The sequence below is a fragment of the Wickerhamomyces ciferrii genome, contig 00224 (genome assembly GCF_000313485.1).
Source record: "Wickerhamomyces ciferrii WGS project CAIF00000000 data, strain NRRL Y-1031 F-60-10, contig 00224, whole genome shotgun sequence".
NCBI classification, from domain to species: domain Eukaryota; kingdom Fungi; phylum Ascomycota; class Saccharomycetes; order Phaffomycetales; family Wickerhamomycetaceae; genus Hansenula; species Hansenula ciferrii.
The window spans coordinates 1-17,428 of NW_011887516.1; the positions used below are offsets into that span (position 1 = coordinate 1).

The following is a 17,428-nucleotide window of genomic DNA, read 5'->3' on the forward strand; positions in this document are numbered from 1 at the left end:
TGAGTATTAATTATCAGCCCCTCGGAATTTGTGAATTTCAGTCACATGACATAAGTCGGAATTGAATTTGCATTTTGGAAAATTCAAAACAAATCAATTTATCAAATAAATCAAATTAGATCTATTAGGTATTAGGTATTATCTCAATTGATCAATCATCTCAATCATCTCAATTGACTATACAATGTCCTCTACTCCAGATGTGGAACCAACACCAACACCACAACCATCAACAACAAATATCCCCAAACGTAAGAAAAGATTAGCAAATGATGTTATTGGACAATTACAAGATCATTTAAAAGATTATCCATTAGATTTTGAATCATGGATAAATTTAATTTCTAAAACCCAATCAAAGGATAAAATTGATGAAGTTAGATCTGTGTATGATGAGTTTTTAGGTCGTTTCCCATTTAGATATCAAGAATGGATTAATTATATATCATTTGAATTACAACGTGATAATTTTGAACAAGTGGAAAATTTATTTAGGAAATGTTTATTAAGATTGCAGTCTATACCTGTTTGGAAATTATATATCTCTTATGTTTTCAGAAAAAATAATTTAATTACAGGTGGTGAAGATTCTAGAAGGAATATTTTCCAAGCTTTTGATATTGCATTAGATAAAATTGGATTTGATCCTCAAGGTTTATCAATATGGTTAGATTATTTAAAATTTATTAATGATTGGAAACCAATAAATTCATGGGATTCACAAACCAAGATGGATTTGAAACGTAAAATTTATCAAAAATTATTAAAATTACCAATCGAGGGGATTGAATTGATTTGGAATGATTATAATAAATTTGAAAATGAATTAAATTCAACAACGGCAAGGAAATTTATAAGTGAATCAAGTTCAGGTTATATGGATTCAAGATCTTTCTTAAAAGAGATTAATAATTTAACCACAGGGCTCCAAAGAAATATTGAAATTCCTACAAAAGCTGATCCACAACAAGTTAAGAAATGGATAAATTGGATTAATTGGGAATTACAGAATAAGATGAATTTAAGTGATGATGATTTATATGTAAGATTAGAATATATCTTGATGAATTCTATCCAAGCACAAAGTTTTAGTATTGAATTATGGTGGAAATTTTTAAATTTTATTCAGTTGAAATATGGTATTAATAATGATAAGATTGATGATGTTATCAAGATGTCATTGGGGGTTTTACCAGGTTGTATAACTATAAATTTTAAGATTTTGGAGATTTATGAATTGAAAAATGAAGTTTCTCTTGTTGGAAATGGTTATGAAAAATTGGTTAAATATTATACTAATGAATTTGAGAAAGTAGAACTTGAAATTGAAGAAGTGAAAGGGGAATTGATAGGAGATGATGAAGAAGAATCAAAACCTGAAGAATTAAAACAAGAATTATTCAAATCAAATAAGGAAATCATCATAAAACAAAAAGAATTGACAAGATTAAGTAAAATTATTACATTAATAAATGTTGAATGGTTTAAATCTATAAAAAGATTACAAGGTATGAAAGAATCAAGAACCATTTTCAGTAAAGCCAGGGCAACAAGAAAGACATTAACACATCATATTTTCCATCAAGTTGCCCTTATGGAATCTAAGATGACCTCGACTAAGACTAGTATAAAAGTTTTTGAATTAGGTCTTAAATCAACATATTTTGGTAATGATGGTGAATATATTTATAAATATTTAAAATATTTAATTGATATTAATGATGATAATAATTTAAAAACTGTTTTTGAAACAACAATAAATTCAAAAGAATTAGATTCAAATTGGATTAAATTAATTTTTAAAATTATGATTAAATATGAATTAAATTTTGGTAATATCCAGAATGTTCAGAAATTAAAGAGCAAATTTAGTGAGAAATTCCCCAATGAAGATGATTTTACAAACTTTATCAAAATATATAATGATGAATTACCATATAATGATGATTTAATTAAATTAGTTGATTTCCCAGAAGAACCAGAAGAGACTAAGAAAAGATCAATTGAAGAAGTTATAGAAGATGAGACTGATAGTAACAAGAGACAACAAACACAATCAACAGAACAACCACAACAACAACAACCATCACAAACAATATCAGATTCTAAACAATTTGTTAGTGATGAAGTTTATAATTTATTAAGAGTATTACCAAATAGTGGTGTTTTCAAAGAAAGATTGGTTGATAATGAAGCATTGATTAAGTTGTTGAGTGAGTAGTGTATAGATATATGGTACATCTTTGAGAATATCATAGTCATATATTAGTAGTCTTTGTTCTCGATTAAATTAGTACTAATTGTATAATCCCGATGACTTTAATATTTATAATTCCGATGGGATTTGATAAGAAATGAGTACAAAAGAATAACAAAATGAAATATTAAGCAAATAAAAACCAAACAATTAATCATTTCCTTCTCTCTTTCAGTTCCTTTATTTCCCAGTTATTATTGCTTACTCCTTCTCACTTTCTTTGAATTCTTTGTTATTACTTTGTGTTCTTCTTGATTTCTCCTCGTTATCTACTTTTCATAAAAAGGTATTCAACCGCGAGCTTATCAATCCGAGTTATTTAAATATAAAGAAATACTCAGCTTTGAATCAACTTATAATAACAAACAATATCCAACATCAAGACAGGCTATTAAGCACAGCTATAAGTACACCATGCTCATCACTACAATGGCCTCTCAACAACCAGTTCAACCTAAAAAAAATTCAAAATCAAGAAATGGTTGTTTAACTTGTAAGAAGAAAAGATTAAAATGTGATGAAACAAAACCTCATTGTTTGAATTGTACTAAAAAAAACATTTCATGTGGTGGTTATTCAACTAATTTTAAATGGAAAAGTTTTGAAGAGACAACTACAAGTCAAAAGATTAAGAAACAAAGAAAATCAAGTATTAGTGATGTAAATAATACTACGGGGAAACCTTCAAAAGAATTATCAAAATCAATGGAAAGAGCAATGTCTGAACCAAATTCAAATATTTTCCAATCTGCTTTACAAAAAGCTTCAATATCAATAGCTGGTAAAACATTCCAAGAATTAGCAAGACAAAATGAATTAATGTCAATGGGGATGAATCCAAATTTAAATTCAAATATTGAAGATCTAAGTACTGGTTCATCAGGTCCTTCATCAAGAAGATCATCACAACCTTACCCTTTGATTAGAACAATGAGTGAAGGTTCCAAACCAAAAGATTTAAACCATCAAGATATATCATTACCAAAATTAGAATTACCTGGTTTACAACCAGGCATACAACATCAAAAAATACCAATTTTACCAAAATTAATGGAATATGATCTTGATCCATTAACAACAAATCAAAATACATCGGCAATAATTGATGATGATGAAGAATTATCCCTTGAAGAAGATCCTAAAAATTTCAAAAGAGCTTCATCAGTTGATTCTATATTCAATTCTGATTCAATTGAAAGCTCCCTAGAATTATTTCAATTTCAAAATGCATTTAAACAATTCCATTTAGACTTACCTGAAAAATTCCTTATAAATACATCACCATCAAATTTTAATCAAGAATTTAATAAAATTTCAACTGCATTTCATAATTTCACATCACCAATAATGACAGTCAAGACATTTTCAGAAAATCCATGGCAAACATACATATGGCCAATGGCTTTGGAACATAGTGTTTTATTTAAAGCTATTGCAGCAATGACAATGGCTCATTTGGGTCGTACAGATCCTGACCTCAAACAACAATCAACGGTTTATATGAAACAAAGTATTAATGAATTAGCTCAAGGTCTTACTAATAATTCAATATCAAATGATGTTGCCTTAGCTACATGTTTTACATTATCAGTTACAGAATCTTGGTATACTCAAATAACAACAGGGATTGCTCATTTAAGAGGTGCAAGATCAATAATACAAAAAGTTTTCAAAGAAGAAGATGTTACTCAATTATCACCAGCTTTCAAATGGTTATGTGCAAGTTTTATTTATCATGATGTTCTTTCCAAATTGGTTAGCTCAACATTAATTGATTCAAATACTTATGATGAAGATTCATTTTTTTTCAAACATTTAAAAACTGTTAAGAATCCTTCTGCAAGAGATTTTTTATTACATCCCGAGGATTTAGAATCACCATCAACTTCAGAATCTATTTATTTTTCAATGGATGATATTGATCCATTATTAGGATGTGCTCGTGATTTATTCTTTATTATAGGTCGTACAGCTACTTTAATAACAAAATTTAAAACTCATAAGAAAACTCTTGAAATGGTTTCAAATGCTGTTCATTATCAAAATGAATTATTAAATTGGAAACCAAATATGCAAAATTTCTCTAAAAATTTAGCATCAGATCCTTATTGTGATTCAAATTCACTTATATCAACAGCTGAATCATATCGTTATGCAACATTGTTATATTTACATCAAGCAATTCCTGAAATTCCATCACAAAGTTCTAAAACTTTGGCAAAGAAGATATTGATGCTCTTAGCTTCAATTCCAACAAATTCCAGGACTGGATTAATTCATATTTTCCCCTTACTTGTGGCATCATGTGAAATGGATGAACCTGAAGATCGCCTTTGGATAGAAAATCGTTGGTCCATTCTATCCAAGATGATGTTATTAGGTAATTTAGATCGTGCTCATGAAATTGTTAAAGAAGTTTGGAAAAGAAAAGATGAAAGAATAAGTATTAGAAGTGGTTCAACAACTCCAAAAATTGAAGTTGGTGGTAATACAAGTGGTGGTTCTGGGGTTAATGATTGGGGGATTGAAAAAAGAATTGAGAATCTGATTGGGGATGATGATGATTTAGAGCAAAAGGGGATTAATTCAAGGACTCATTGGAGTTGTATTATGAAAGAATGGGGGTGGGAAGTGTTGTTAGGTTAAAACTTTCGAAACCTTTTGAAACCTTTAGGTTGAAAAAGTTGTAACACCATTTATTAATATATATGCACTAAACTCATAATAGTCAATGGTATACTGGATATACTATATATTTATATAGACGATAATTTAATATATTTAATTTATATATTTATTGAATAAATTGTATAATTTTAATATTATATAAATTTTATGGTGTATATGTTTTCTTATTGACACTCTTGTCTCATACTTTAAAAATGACAGATAAATTCTGGGGGGAAAATGGGAAATTTTAACCAATTTAAGAAAGAAGATACGCACTTGTTTTTTAAATTTTGGTACTTTCATAAATCAACGGATTGTAAAATAATTGGATTTGATTGGATCTTAATGAAAGTTATATTTTGTTTAGAGATGAATGATGAAACAAAATGATAAAATAAATAAGAAATCAAATAAAAAGTTGAATAAATCAAATAGATTGAAGTTTAAATCAGTTAAACATGAAGTTAATGATCATGAGAAAGATCAAAGAAAGGGGAAAATAATTGATGAATTAGATTTAAATCATAGTGATAGTGATAATGATGAGACTAAATATGATACAAGATCTAATACTTCACCATCACCTTCCAAAGAATCTTTAGATTTAAATTTCATTGAATTTGGTCCTTCAATTAATGGTTATAGATTTATTGGTAATTCATCAACTTCCAATTATTATAATAAAAGCTCTTTCAAACCAATAATTGAAAATAAATCAACATTTGATTGGTCTTATTGTGAATTACCAAAATTTGAGTCAAAACCTGATTATTTAGAATCAAAATATGGAAAAGAAGAGAAAAGTGATTATGATGATTTAATTACTTATTTGAAAAATTGGGAAAGGATTAAATCTCAAGGTTTAAATGAAATTTATTTCCCCCTAGGTGATTCAAATATTAATAAGGATCAATTATTAAATTTTTATAAAAATTTTGAAACTAATCAAATGGGAAAACTTTTAGATTTTATTAAATTTGAAAGGATTAAATGGCATCCTGATAAAATTTCAAGAATTTTAAAACCAAATAATGAATTGAAATTGAAAATTACAAGAATGTTTCAAATTATCAATGAAATTTATGAAGAGTTAAGGTAAATCTTGAATTACATAGGAGTTATTCTAAATACATGCTTTATATTTCTTTATTATACATTACTTTTCTATTGTTCATTATTCATCAGCTGGGGTTTTAACTTCAAGTTGATTATTAATTTGATTATCTTCATCTTTTGGAGTTTTAATTTCTTCCTCTATTGGACCTTGTTCAATTTGTTCTGTTTGTTCACTTGATTGTTCACTTGGTTTTTCATTCTGTATCTTGTCTTTTTCTTCACCTTCTTCTACAGCTTCTTCATCATCATCTTCTTCTTCTTCTTGACCTTCTTCTTGACCTTCTTCTTGTCCATAAGCTTCTTCATCATCTTCAACTAAATCAGCATCAGGTTGTTCAGGTGGGAATTCTTCAACTCCATCATCATTATCCCAAACAATATTAAATCTTGTAACTCTTGGTTTTTCAGCTAAGATATTTCTTGTAACATGTTCAACTTGAACTTTATTTGGTGGATTTTCTCTTAATTCTTCTGAATCATATTCATTATTAACATAATAACCAACTCTAACAAATTCTCTATCTGAATATGAACATGATAACAAGATAACAGTAACTGAAACTAATTCATTTGAAGGAATTAATTCAGCACTTGGTGGATCTGCAGTGAATAAGAATTTATTTATACCAGTTGGAACAGGACCAACTAATATAGAATCTAATTCTTGATCATGTTCTAAAGATCTTGATGATCCAACATATGTTAATTTCCATTCTAAATCATCTTTTAAAGGTTCAAGACATTCAAATGTAATTTCAAATTGATATGGATCAGTGAATTTTGCTGGATTGTTTAAGACGTTGATACCTAATAATGAAACAATTGACATGATTGATGGATGGTGATGGTTGATTGATATCTGGTTCTATAGTATAAAAGTATTAAAAACGCGTTTAAATTTTTCTTTTTGATTTTGGAATTTTTCGCGTATGGGAATTTTGAAACTCTTCGCGAATTGGTTTTATAATATTATTAATTTTAACTAGTAGGAATTTAAATTGAAATTTTAAGAATATATTTGTTAGGAAGTATATAAATTTAAATATATATATATTATTTTTGTAAATCTAAAAATATTACCATTATTTTAAATTTGTGAAATTCATACTTTTGAAAATTTGAAATTTCAGCTAATTTAAGGTTTAAAAGTAAATTTAAAATATTGAGGATACATTTTAATTGGAAATTTGAAAAAACCAAAATTTCAAACTAATAATTTGAATGATCTAAGCCTATAATAATAAAATATGAAAGGAATAGATTATTTTCATACATTAAAAATCATACTTTTCTTATCAAATTAATTCAAAATTATATTAATCATAAATGTTTATTTACCCGAAGCTCGGAAAATTCATTTATCCGATCCTCAAGCTAATATAAAGAGTAATATAAGAATAATTATATTACATATATAATTTTTTAATAACATAATATATATATATATATGCATTCTTCATTCAATTTAGATTTTATGATTTGTGAAGTTGGAAATAATTTCAATAGTAGTATTTCCCTATGATTTTAACGCGGCCTAATAAATCATATTTAGGTACTTCTACATTAAATGGAAAGATCATCATCACCTTGTTATATGTTACAATCCAATAATAAATTTCATTATGAGAGGATAATTAACAACATATAAAAGTGAACCAATTCAAATTGATGTGAAAAAAATTTATTGAATAACAATGATGAATGAATTATTATTAGTTTATGTTTAGTTTAATAAAGAATTGTGAATTTTATCGAAATTTTATGCAATATATATAGAAAAGATTATTATAGGTTTAGCAAAAGTATAAACAATATTAAGACATTTTCAAAGACATCTGATAATTCCTGATTAACATTGGTAATTTTGACATATTGATGTTGATTGTGTGATCTATATGTGTTGACTTGATACCTTCATGGAAGAACTCTTAAATTTCTCCAAAGACCTTATGAAAGATTAATTGAAGGTAATATCAATTCAATAGCTTTAATGTATAGCTACTACTGTTAGCTTGTACAGATACTCTATAGATTCTCTTAACACGAATGTGACATATCAATCTCTGATACTAAAATAAAGCTGATAAATTAGTTGAACTTTTATATGAAACTCGTAATTGATCTCTATCATAATAACATCACGAATATAATGATAATGGATATATAAATATTATAATTCAAGTGATATATGAATACTTATTGATAAATTGAATTTCAATATTTGGTAGCAAGATTGTAGAACTTATTTTCGAATAATCTTAAGCTTAGGAATCAAGTGTATACCAAAATTGCAAAACTCGATGAGTTATAACACTAGATATCTAAAAAAAAAAAGAAGTACAACTGCTTCTGGAGCTATATTACAACAACACTTAGATCTGTTAAATTTAAAGCATTAAGAACCATTATATGGACTTTTATATTTCATAGGTATATAATTTATAAATTTGGTAAAATTATAGGTTTTTATCCTTTAAAGTTGTGCATAACTTCTGAAATGACTGCGTTTATGCACATTATTGCTCAGGAAACTACATATTTATGCCTAAGGGTACCAAATTTATGCATATAACCGCGTTTCTTCAGTTAAATATACAAACCAAACTACTATAAATTATAATACAAATTAAATTTCTTTAAAAATCATAAAACCATCCATATGGCACCAATAATTATACTTAACATTATCAAAGCAGTAATAATAGCAGCTCCTGCTTTATCTCTTCCTGTTATATTTAATTTTTGATGTGCCAAATCAGTTGAATCAGAATCTATACCAGCATTAGGATTCCCTACGGCAACACCTTCATCTTCTTGTGAAAATGGAGCTGGTGATAAAGGTGCAACTAAACTATTAAAAATTTCTAATGCACTCATTTGTTCACCTAATCCATATTTACCATCCCATTCACCAGTTGTCCAATCTAATCCACATGTAACACCATCTGAACCACCTGAACATGATTTAGCTGCAGCTTCTGCTGAACTTTCTAATAATGGTCTAATATCATCATATAATGCAGGAACTAAAACTGATGCCATGGCTAATGATCTTGAAAAAACAGCTTTAAAAGAACGTTGATCATTATTACAATTATCTGGACCTTGACATGCTCTTTCATATAAAATTCCATCATCGAAAAATACACTAGCACCATTAACTAAATGTGATACACGAGCAAACCATTCATCTGATTCAGTATAATTATAAATATATGCAGCACCTGAAACCATTAATCCAAAATTATAAGTCCATTCTAATCTAACAATATTTGAACAATTCCCATCACCAATTTCTGAACCATCATAAACTCTTGTAGTTTCTTCCTCCACAATGAATTCTGAATCAATTAACCATTGATAAACAGTTTCTGCAGTTTCAACATAAGAATCATTACGTGTAAATCTAGCTAATCTTGCAGCCATTTGGAAAAGACATGCTGTACTAACAGTGTTTTTATAATCATAACCTGAATTCCATTCAAAAATTTGCCATCTAAGACCACCACCACAATGTTCAGTATCCCACCTTTCCCACATTGTATTATAAACAGCTTGACTCATACTTAACCAATCTGGTACATCTGAATCTTCATGAGGTGGTGTAAAATTTCTTTCAGCTGCACTCATTACAAAAATCCCCCAAAAACCTTGATCATCATTACCTTCAGTTGTGGATTGATTTTGTGGGATATAATCAAAATTCTTACCAGTTTGAGCCATTAAAGAATCATAAAGTACTTGTTCAACAGATTCATTTTTACCACAATAATACCAATAATCTATAACACCACCCCAAGCATGACCAGCTTGCCACCAATAATACGGAGGTTGAAACATCCCGACAACTCCACCATAATTATCACCATCATAATAATCCATCATCCCTCTATAAACCTGAGAAGATGCTGAACATATTGATTTTTTATCTTGTATATCAATTTCCAATGCGTTAATTAACGTCGTAAAACACAATAAAAGCGGCAGTGGATTGATCTTCATTCTGTATATGGTAATGATTCTTTATTAAGTGATAACCGTGATACTTTTGACACAAACGAATGACTATGACACAACCAAAATGAATAACAGGATTTCAATAGGCTTAATAACCCTTTCAAAATCACAATGGAATCATCAACATATTTATAAAAAATTGATTCTTTAGCTTTTTTTACCTTCAAAATTCATATTTGCAAAAATTCTTGGATCAGTTTACTGGGCGCCAAAAAATCATCATGGCCTTGTTGAACATTGGGACATTGCGGCTGATTAGGCCCAAAAAGGTATCAAATAGTTGGAATAGAAGATATTTTAAATGATGTTTGGCTATGATTATCATTCAACCATCAGAAACGATGTTTAAAGTATTGAAATCCAGTTTTTTTGATTGAATTTGGTGATGTTTTGATAAAAATTAAGGGTTCAATACGTAAACAAACCACGCGCGAAATTTTTAAGGTCTTCACGATTTAAGACAATTTTGTAGGAAACTTATGGGAAGTCTGGGGAAAAGCGTGTTATTTAATGTTTTTGAAGGCTGATGATATTGTCATTGTCCTTTACGTAGTTCATTTGGTATATTTGTAGTTTTCTTTGGATATTATTGAAGCATTTGACAATATTTTGACGGGATGAGACGTAGTACCCGTTCATCAAAATCACAACTACTTACCAATATCAATAATTGTAAATAATATACAATTAAAATAAAATAATATACACGTATAACTGAAAAACAAAGAAAAAAAAACTTTATGAAACAACCTGAGAAGAAAAGAAATGCATAATAATGAATGTAATGTTTATGTGAACCAAACTAATGTACAGAAATGAAATATTGATAATAAGTATTGAAAAGTAATGGAATAAATTCACATAATCATCCAAATAGAACCAATAATCAAGATCAATAAACAAATAGCTGTGACAATTGCAGCACCTGCTCTATCTTTTGTTTCAATTTTCAAATCACTACGATCTAATGATGTAGAATCCGAATCTTTACCAGCATCAACATTACCTTGACCAACACCTTCATTTTCATGATTATAAGGTGCAGGTGATTCTGGTGCTAATAAAGAATTGAAAATTTCTAATGCACACATTTGTTCACCTAACCCATATTTATTATCCCATGAACCTTTAGTCCAATCTAAACCACAAGTAACACCATCTGAACCACCTGAACATGATTTAGCTGCAGCTTCTGCAGATGATTCTAATAAAGGTCTAATTTCATCATATAATGATGGAACTAATCTTGTTGTCATACCTAAAGCTCTTGAAAAAACAGCTTTAAACGAACGTTGATCATTATTACAATTATCTGCTCCTTGACATGCTCTTTCATACATGATATCATCTTTGAAAAAATCTTTTGCACCATTAACTAAAGAAGTTAATTTTTGTAACCAATCATCACTTTCAGTATAATTGTATAAATAAGCAGCACCACCAATTAATAAACCATAATTATAAGACCATTCTAATTTAACAATATCTGAACAATTATTTGAAATATCAGCACCATCATAAACATAAGCTTTATCACCATCAACAACAAATTGAGTATCAATTAACCATTGATAAACAGTTTCTGCAGTTTCAACATAAGAATCATTACCAGTAAATCTTGCTAATCTTGAAGCCATTTGGAAAAGACAAGCATTACTAACTGTATTTTTATGATCATAACCTGAATTCCAAGTAAAAATTTGCCATCTTAACCCACCTGAACAACTATCACTATCCCATCTTTCCCACATTGTATTATAAACAGCTTGACTCATACTTAACCAATCTGGAACATCTTTATCCTTTGGTTCTGTAAAATTTCTTTCAGCTGCACTCATAACAAAAATCCCCCAAAAACCTTGATCATCATTACCTTCTGTAGTTGATTGATTCTTTGGAATGAAATCATTATTATTACCTCTTTGTGCCATTAAAGAAGAATAAAGAACATCTTCAACTGAATCATTTTGACAATAATACCAATAATCTAAAACACCACCCCAGGCATGACCAGCTTCCCACCAATAGTATGGAGCTTGAAACATCCCTACAACACCACCATACTTTTTACCATCATAATAATCAAGCATACCATTAACAACTGTTCCAGCAGCTGAACAAATAGAATCTTGATCATTTATATCTAAATCCAATGCTAAAGTTGTGGAGAATAATAAACATAACGGTAGTAGTAACGAGATCTTCATTTTCAATTATGTAGTATAGATCTCTTTCTGATCTTTATCCTTCTTCAGTCGAAAGATAAATAAAACTGTAGTGAATTCACCAATTCAATCAAAGAAAGGTTGACTTTAAAATCAAACTAATATCAAAGAAAATACGTAAATATTTAATCTAAATTTGTTTTATTTTGTTTTGGAATTTTTCCCTTCCCATTTTCCAAATCAAAAAAAATGTTTTGAAACTTAAATACCAAGAAAGCCCCAAGACCTGCAAAACAGGGACTACACACATCTAGATTATACACAGTAAATTTATCAAGATACTAATAAAATAAACGCTTTCTCTGCATACTTGGCTTTAACTTGGTCTTGTATTTTATATGTCATTTTTTTAACTCTAACCACCCTCTAATAGACCCTTTCTCCATCATCTTCTCCATATATCTAACAGATGATGTGTGTGAATCTGTTGGACCCTTTCAGTAAATCAATAAAAGAAAAGATAATTAGGCTATGTTTCTCTGAAGGGTCTAAGAATCACAAATAGTGGTGTCCTGGTGTTTTGACAGCAGCGCGCATTCTAAAAATAGAATATCAGAATTTGGAGACTATAGTTCCTGAAACCCAAACACCAGACGCGTGAATTTTTATAATGTGAGTCTAGGCTTTAAGAATTTAATATTAGTATTATGTATAGTAGTATTAGCTAGTTATTTTTAATATTTTCTACAAGAGTTTTAAACTAATAAACGAACGTGATATATTGAAGACCTCTTCCCCATCTATAATACAATTAAACTAAAAACTATATGCAATTTTGAACTAAAAACACACTAAACTTGAACGAATGAAGAAAAATTAAATGAAATTAAATTGGGTATATCTTTAATTATGTTTCTTTGGTCCATCTCTATCAGTGACCAATAAGTTTTGAATAATTTCCAATGCACTTAATTGTTCACCTAAACCATATTTACCATCCCAACCATCAATATTCCAGTTTAATCCACATGTAACACCATCTGAACCACCTGAACATGATTGAGCAGCAGCTTCAGCACTTGGTTCAATTAAACCTTTAACAGTTTCAGCAGTATCTGGAATTAATTTAGCTGCAATTGCTAAATATCTTGCATAAATAGCTTTGAAAACTCTTTGATCAGTGTTACAAATATCATAAGTTTGACAAGCTCTTTCATAAAGAACAGTATTATTATAAAGAATTTGTGAACCTGAAATGATTTTTGAAGTACGATCTTTCCATTCTTCATCTTTTGTAACATCATAAAGATATGCAGTACCAGCTAATAAAACACCATAGTTATATGTCCATAAAACTTTTGTAACATCAGTACAATTATCATCTGTATATGAACCATCATAAACTTCAATCCCCCATTCACCTTCATGAGCTAAACCAGAACCTAAAATCCAATTATAAATTTCTTTAGCAGAATCAACATATTTAGTTTCACCAGTTAATCTTGCTAATCTTGCACTCATTTGAAATAAATTTGCATTAGCCACAGTAGCTTTATAATTATAACCACCACGACTTTCTTCATATTGCCATCTAAGACCACCATTACAAGAATCTTCATCCCATCTTTTATAAATTGCATCAAAAACATTTTTGGCTAATTGAGTCCAACTTGGATGACCATCTTGTTCTGGAGATTTGAAACCATTTTCTGCAGCTTCTAAAACAGTAAGACCCCAAGTTGCTTGATCATCATTACCTTCAGTATTTGATTGATTTGTTGGTTGATAATTTTTATCATCACCCATTTGTGAAACAATAGCATTATAAACTAAATTTTCATGAGTATTATCTTCACAAAGATGTTGATATTTAATTAATGAACCAAATGCAACACCATATTCCCACCAATAATATGGTGGTTTGAAACAACCTACTGATCCACCATATTCTGAACCATCATAGTAATGTAAAGCACCTTGAGCGATAGTACTTGCAGCTTTACAAATTGATTTTGAATCTGAAGTATCTAAATCAAGTGCTAATGATTGAATGAATGTTAAAGAACTTATAACTAAATGAGTGAAACGCATTATAAGAACTTGTGAAGGTTATTTTGTGATGTAATGAATGACTATTGACCTTGATCCTATCATTTTGTATGAACTTATTGTTTTCAATAAAAGGGATTCTCATTTGTTTAAATATCATGTTTCAAGATTCATAAAATCACCAAAGTTTGATCAAGATTCAAGATTCAAGGGTACATATAATACGATGATCTTTAATATTCCAAGAATTACTTAAATGAGTTAAAACCATGTTTTCATATGTTTAAATCTGTTTCATAAAGGAACAATCTTTTCTCTTACAGGTTTGAGTGCAAAATGGCCCATGAAAGGCCAAAAAAGTTCTTTGAAGTGTTGCGCAGTTGTTTTGTGATTGATGCTTAAACACGCGTAATTTGTAAAATTTGTAAAACTGAACAGAAAATTTATGAAAATATGAACCTTGGGAGCGTTTCAAATTTACACAGGATCAAATCTACATAGATACTTACTGCGGTTGAAAGATAAGACTTGTTCAACTTACAAGTTCCAAATTCCAAGCCATAGTTTTCATTTGTTGGTTTGACGGTTGTTTCACAATAAGACAGTAAGAAGTGAACCTAACCTTTTAAGGCTTCTAAGTTCTTCGGTATTCACAATAGCAAATCTTTTGAACAAAGAGTTGATCTTGAATCCATATAGGCTATTGGTTTCAAGTTTCAAGTTTCAACAATCAATTGTTTGGAAGTTTAAACGGATACTACACCTCAAAATTTTAATTATGTTTGTTTATGTAAGGAGAGCTGATTTATGATGTACCTTTCTTAAATCCAACTTCAAGGATCAAATCATCAAAGCTCAAATACCAACAACAAAATGATTACCGATAACTTACAAACGTTTGAAGGTGAATATTTCATCTGAGATTTGAAATTAGTATACATGAATCAAGATTAGCGTGCGTTATGAACTCAGAACCGTTGTTTGTTTTCTCTTTTTCATTATACTCTGTATCTACTATCGTGTCAACCCAGTAGATGTTTATTATCTTCTCAGTACAAGATATCTTACTGCTCACTACGTTTACTTCTGGTATACCAGACACCTCCTTTCTTTATATTAGAAGCATCACATCGGTTACCTTGGTGAAGATTTATACCCACCTGTTCCTTCAAGATTCCTAATTAAGTTAAACCGTTTGATTTACAGCGGTGTCAAAAGAAATTTTTTTTCAGCTCCTTATTCTAGATTTAATGAATCTTGGAAAATCGTGTATACATATACAACATGAAATCAGATCTCAAGATTAATTAACAAAGATTGACTGTACTTTAATATACTCAGAGGTGTTGTGATCCATGAGTAAAGTTGCAATACGTTTGGCATTTTGAATCTCATGAAGAGAATCAAGGTTCATTATCATCGGTATCAATGATCCCTATTAATTTGTTTAGATATATACAAATGTGCAATAGATCTGATCAATTTTAACTTCTGAGCCACAAATTATACAAATCATATATGGTAAAGTACGTATAGACCCAATTTTGTACCACAGAATCAAGGAATACTATTAATGATCCACCTTCAAATTCATATGAAGAGTACTATATATGATTGTTGATCTTCATTTGAATCCCGAGTAGAAGCAAAGGTCATAAAGCGTAATAGGTTAAATACTAGTAAAAAAGGTGGAACTATAAGTTACTTGAGGGAAGGTTTAACTGAGTTTATCGATATTGCTCAAACTCTGACTTGACGATTCATTCGTCAATCAGCCTTGTTGTACGCTGTTCTTGTTGATATGCGACAGATGTTAAAATATTATGCATTCAATTTAGATAAGGAAACATGTTTACCTCCTACATGTATAACAAATTTCGGATTTATAACATACATTAAGCAGCAATACTACGATAATCGATTTCCTCAAGGCTCGAATTGATGTTTAATTGATTTCTTTTATTTACTCATCTAGTCCAATGATCTTTGAAATCTGATCAAAGTTATTAACAACAAATCTTTTCTCATCCAATTTGATAACTTTGTCATGGATAGAATTTGTTGTTTGAAGAGTTGTATTCAATTTAATTTTAGCTAAAGATTCATCATCTTTTTTATTTATTAATTCTTCAAATTGGTTTTGACGATCTATTAAAATACTTTTCCATCCAGCTTTTCCAGAAGCTTCAAGATCATTTTCTAATTCATCACCAATATGCCAAATTGATTCAAATATTTCTTCTCTTGATGAATTTTGTAAAACTTCAACATTTTTCATTAGATCATCTAATATATATTCAAAAAATTCTTTATTTGGTTTAGATACTTCAATATCATATGAAAGATAAACTTTATGGAAATGTTGCAATATATCAAGACTTTTCAAAATTTCAATAACTCTTGGATCACCATTACTTGAAGCAATAAATAAAACATCATCTCTTTGTGAATACTTGGAAAGAAATTTTGAAACATCATCATATCCAGAATATCCTAAATCACTTGAAAAATATTTCATCAATTCATTAATGTAATCTTGAGATATAGTTTTTGGATGATATAAGTTTATCAATAATTTTGACCACCATTCTTCATAGTTTAAATTTTGTGCTTTCCCATAGTTTGGATATCAAGATCTTAATTCTTTATAAGCTATATATAACGTAAATCAATTAGTTTCTTGTCTTCACCTTTTGTCTAATCAATTTGAATATACTCACCTTTTGGAAACTTTTGTGATAATTGATCCTCTGATAAGTCTAAACCATATTTTAACCCAATTTCAGCATATTGTTTCATTACTGATAATCTAGGGACAAATAATGTATTATAAGCATCAATTGATATGATTTTGAGAGGCCTTGACATATTTTTGAAATGGACTTTAATGTTCCAATGTTCCAATGCGTTTAAATTTGTTTCTGGCCTTACGTATCAGCTATAACTTTAACAGATTGAAAAGATTATTCGAAAGGTTATCTATGGTCCTTTATAATTGAATTTGACCAAATGACTCAAGACTGTAATTGACAATGGTGATTTGTTCCAAATTCAAGTTTATGCTCTTAACTTTTAAATATATGCACTTAAAAATATACTTAGGCCATCAGATACTCACAGATTATGTCATTTCTTAGTCAAAATCATACCAAAA

At 29.0% G+C, this 17,428-nt stretch overlaps 8 protein-coding genes across 8 annotated transcripts; 3 read left to right on the plus strand and 5 right to left on the minus strand.

Annotated features, from left to right (window-relative positions):
• Positions 1 to 184: 184 nt before the first annotated feature.
• Positions 185 to 2,221, plus strand: RNA14 (cleavage polyadenylation factor subunit RNA14; the record flags this gene model as incomplete). Its single annotated transcript, XM_011273754.1, has 1 exon — positions 185 to 2,221. The coding sequence occupies one exon, from the start codon at positions 185 to 187 to the stop codon at positions 2,219 to 2,221; it is 2,037 nt and encodes a 678-aa protein (XP_011272056.1).
• Positions 2,222 to 2,671: 450 nt separating this feature from the next.
• On the plus strand, positions 2,672 to 4,903 carry BN7_5638 (Zn(II)2Cys6 transcription factor; the record flags this gene model as incomplete). The annotated part of the gene is made up of 1 exon (XM_011273755.1): positions 2,672 to 4,903. The coding sequence occupies one exon, from the start codon at positions 2,672 to 2,674 to the stop codon at positions 4,901 to 4,903; it is 2,232 nt and encodes a 743-aa protein (XP_011272057.1).
• Positions 4,904 to 5,300: 397 nt separating this feature from the next.
• BN7_5639 (uncharacterized protein) lies at positions 5,301 to 6,026 on the plus strand (the record flags this gene model as incomplete). Its single annotated transcript, XM_011273756.1, has 1 exon — positions 5,301 to 6,026. The coding sequence occupies one exon, from the start codon at positions 5,301 to 5,303 to the stop codon at positions 6,024 to 6,026; it is 726 nt and encodes a 241-aa protein (XP_011272058.1).
• Positions 6,027 to 6,101: 75 nt separating this feature from the next.
• ASF1 (nucleosome assembly factor ASF1) lies at positions 6,102 to 6,872 on the minus strand (the record flags this gene model as incomplete). Its single annotated transcript, XM_011273757.1, has 1 exon — positions 6,102 to 6,872. The coding sequence occupies one exon, from the start codon at positions 6,870 to 6,872 to the stop codon at positions 6,102 to 6,104; it is 771 nt and encodes a 256-aa protein (XP_011272059.1).
• A 1,814-nt stretch (positions 6,873 to 8,686) lies between these two features.
• BN7_5641 (glycoside hydrolase family 76 protein) lies at positions 8,687 to 10,045 on the minus strand (the record flags this gene model as incomplete). The annotated part of the gene is made up of 1 exon (XM_011273758.1): positions 8,687 to 10,045. The coding sequence occupies one exon, from the start codon at positions 10,043 to 10,045 to the stop codon at positions 8,687 to 8,689; it is 1,359 nt and encodes a 452-aa protein (XP_011272060.1).
• An 872-nt stretch (positions 10,046 to 10,917) lies between these two features.
• BN7_5642 (glycoside hydrolase family 76 protein) lies at positions 10,918 to 12,267 on the minus strand (the record flags this gene model as incomplete). Its single annotated transcript, XM_011273759.1, has 1 exon — positions 10,918 to 12,267. The coding sequence occupies one exon, from the start codon at positions 12,265 to 12,267 to the stop codon at positions 10,918 to 10,920; it is 1,350 nt and encodes a 449-aa protein (XP_011272061.1).
• Positions 12,268 to 13,128: 861 nt separating this feature from the next.
• BN7_5643 (glycoside hydrolase family 76 protein) lies at positions 13,129 to 14,316 on the minus strand (the record flags this gene model as incomplete). Its single annotated transcript, XM_011273760.1, has 1 exon — positions 13,129 to 14,316. The coding sequence occupies one exon, from the start codon at positions 14,314 to 14,316 to the stop codon at positions 13,129 to 13,131; it is 1,188 nt and encodes a 395-aa protein (XP_011272062.1).
• A 1,921-nt stretch (positions 14,317 to 16,237) lies between these two features.
• Positions 16,238 to 16,792, minus strand: DPI35 (Dpi35p; the record flags this gene model as incomplete). The annotated part of the gene is made up of 1 exon (XM_011273761.1): positions 16,238 to 16,792. One exon carries the CDS (start codon positions 16,790 to 16,792, stop codon positions 16,238 to 16,240), a length of 555 nt encoding a protein of 184 aa, XP_011272063.1.
• Between the last annotated feature and the right edge of the window lie 636 nt (positions 16,793 to 17,428).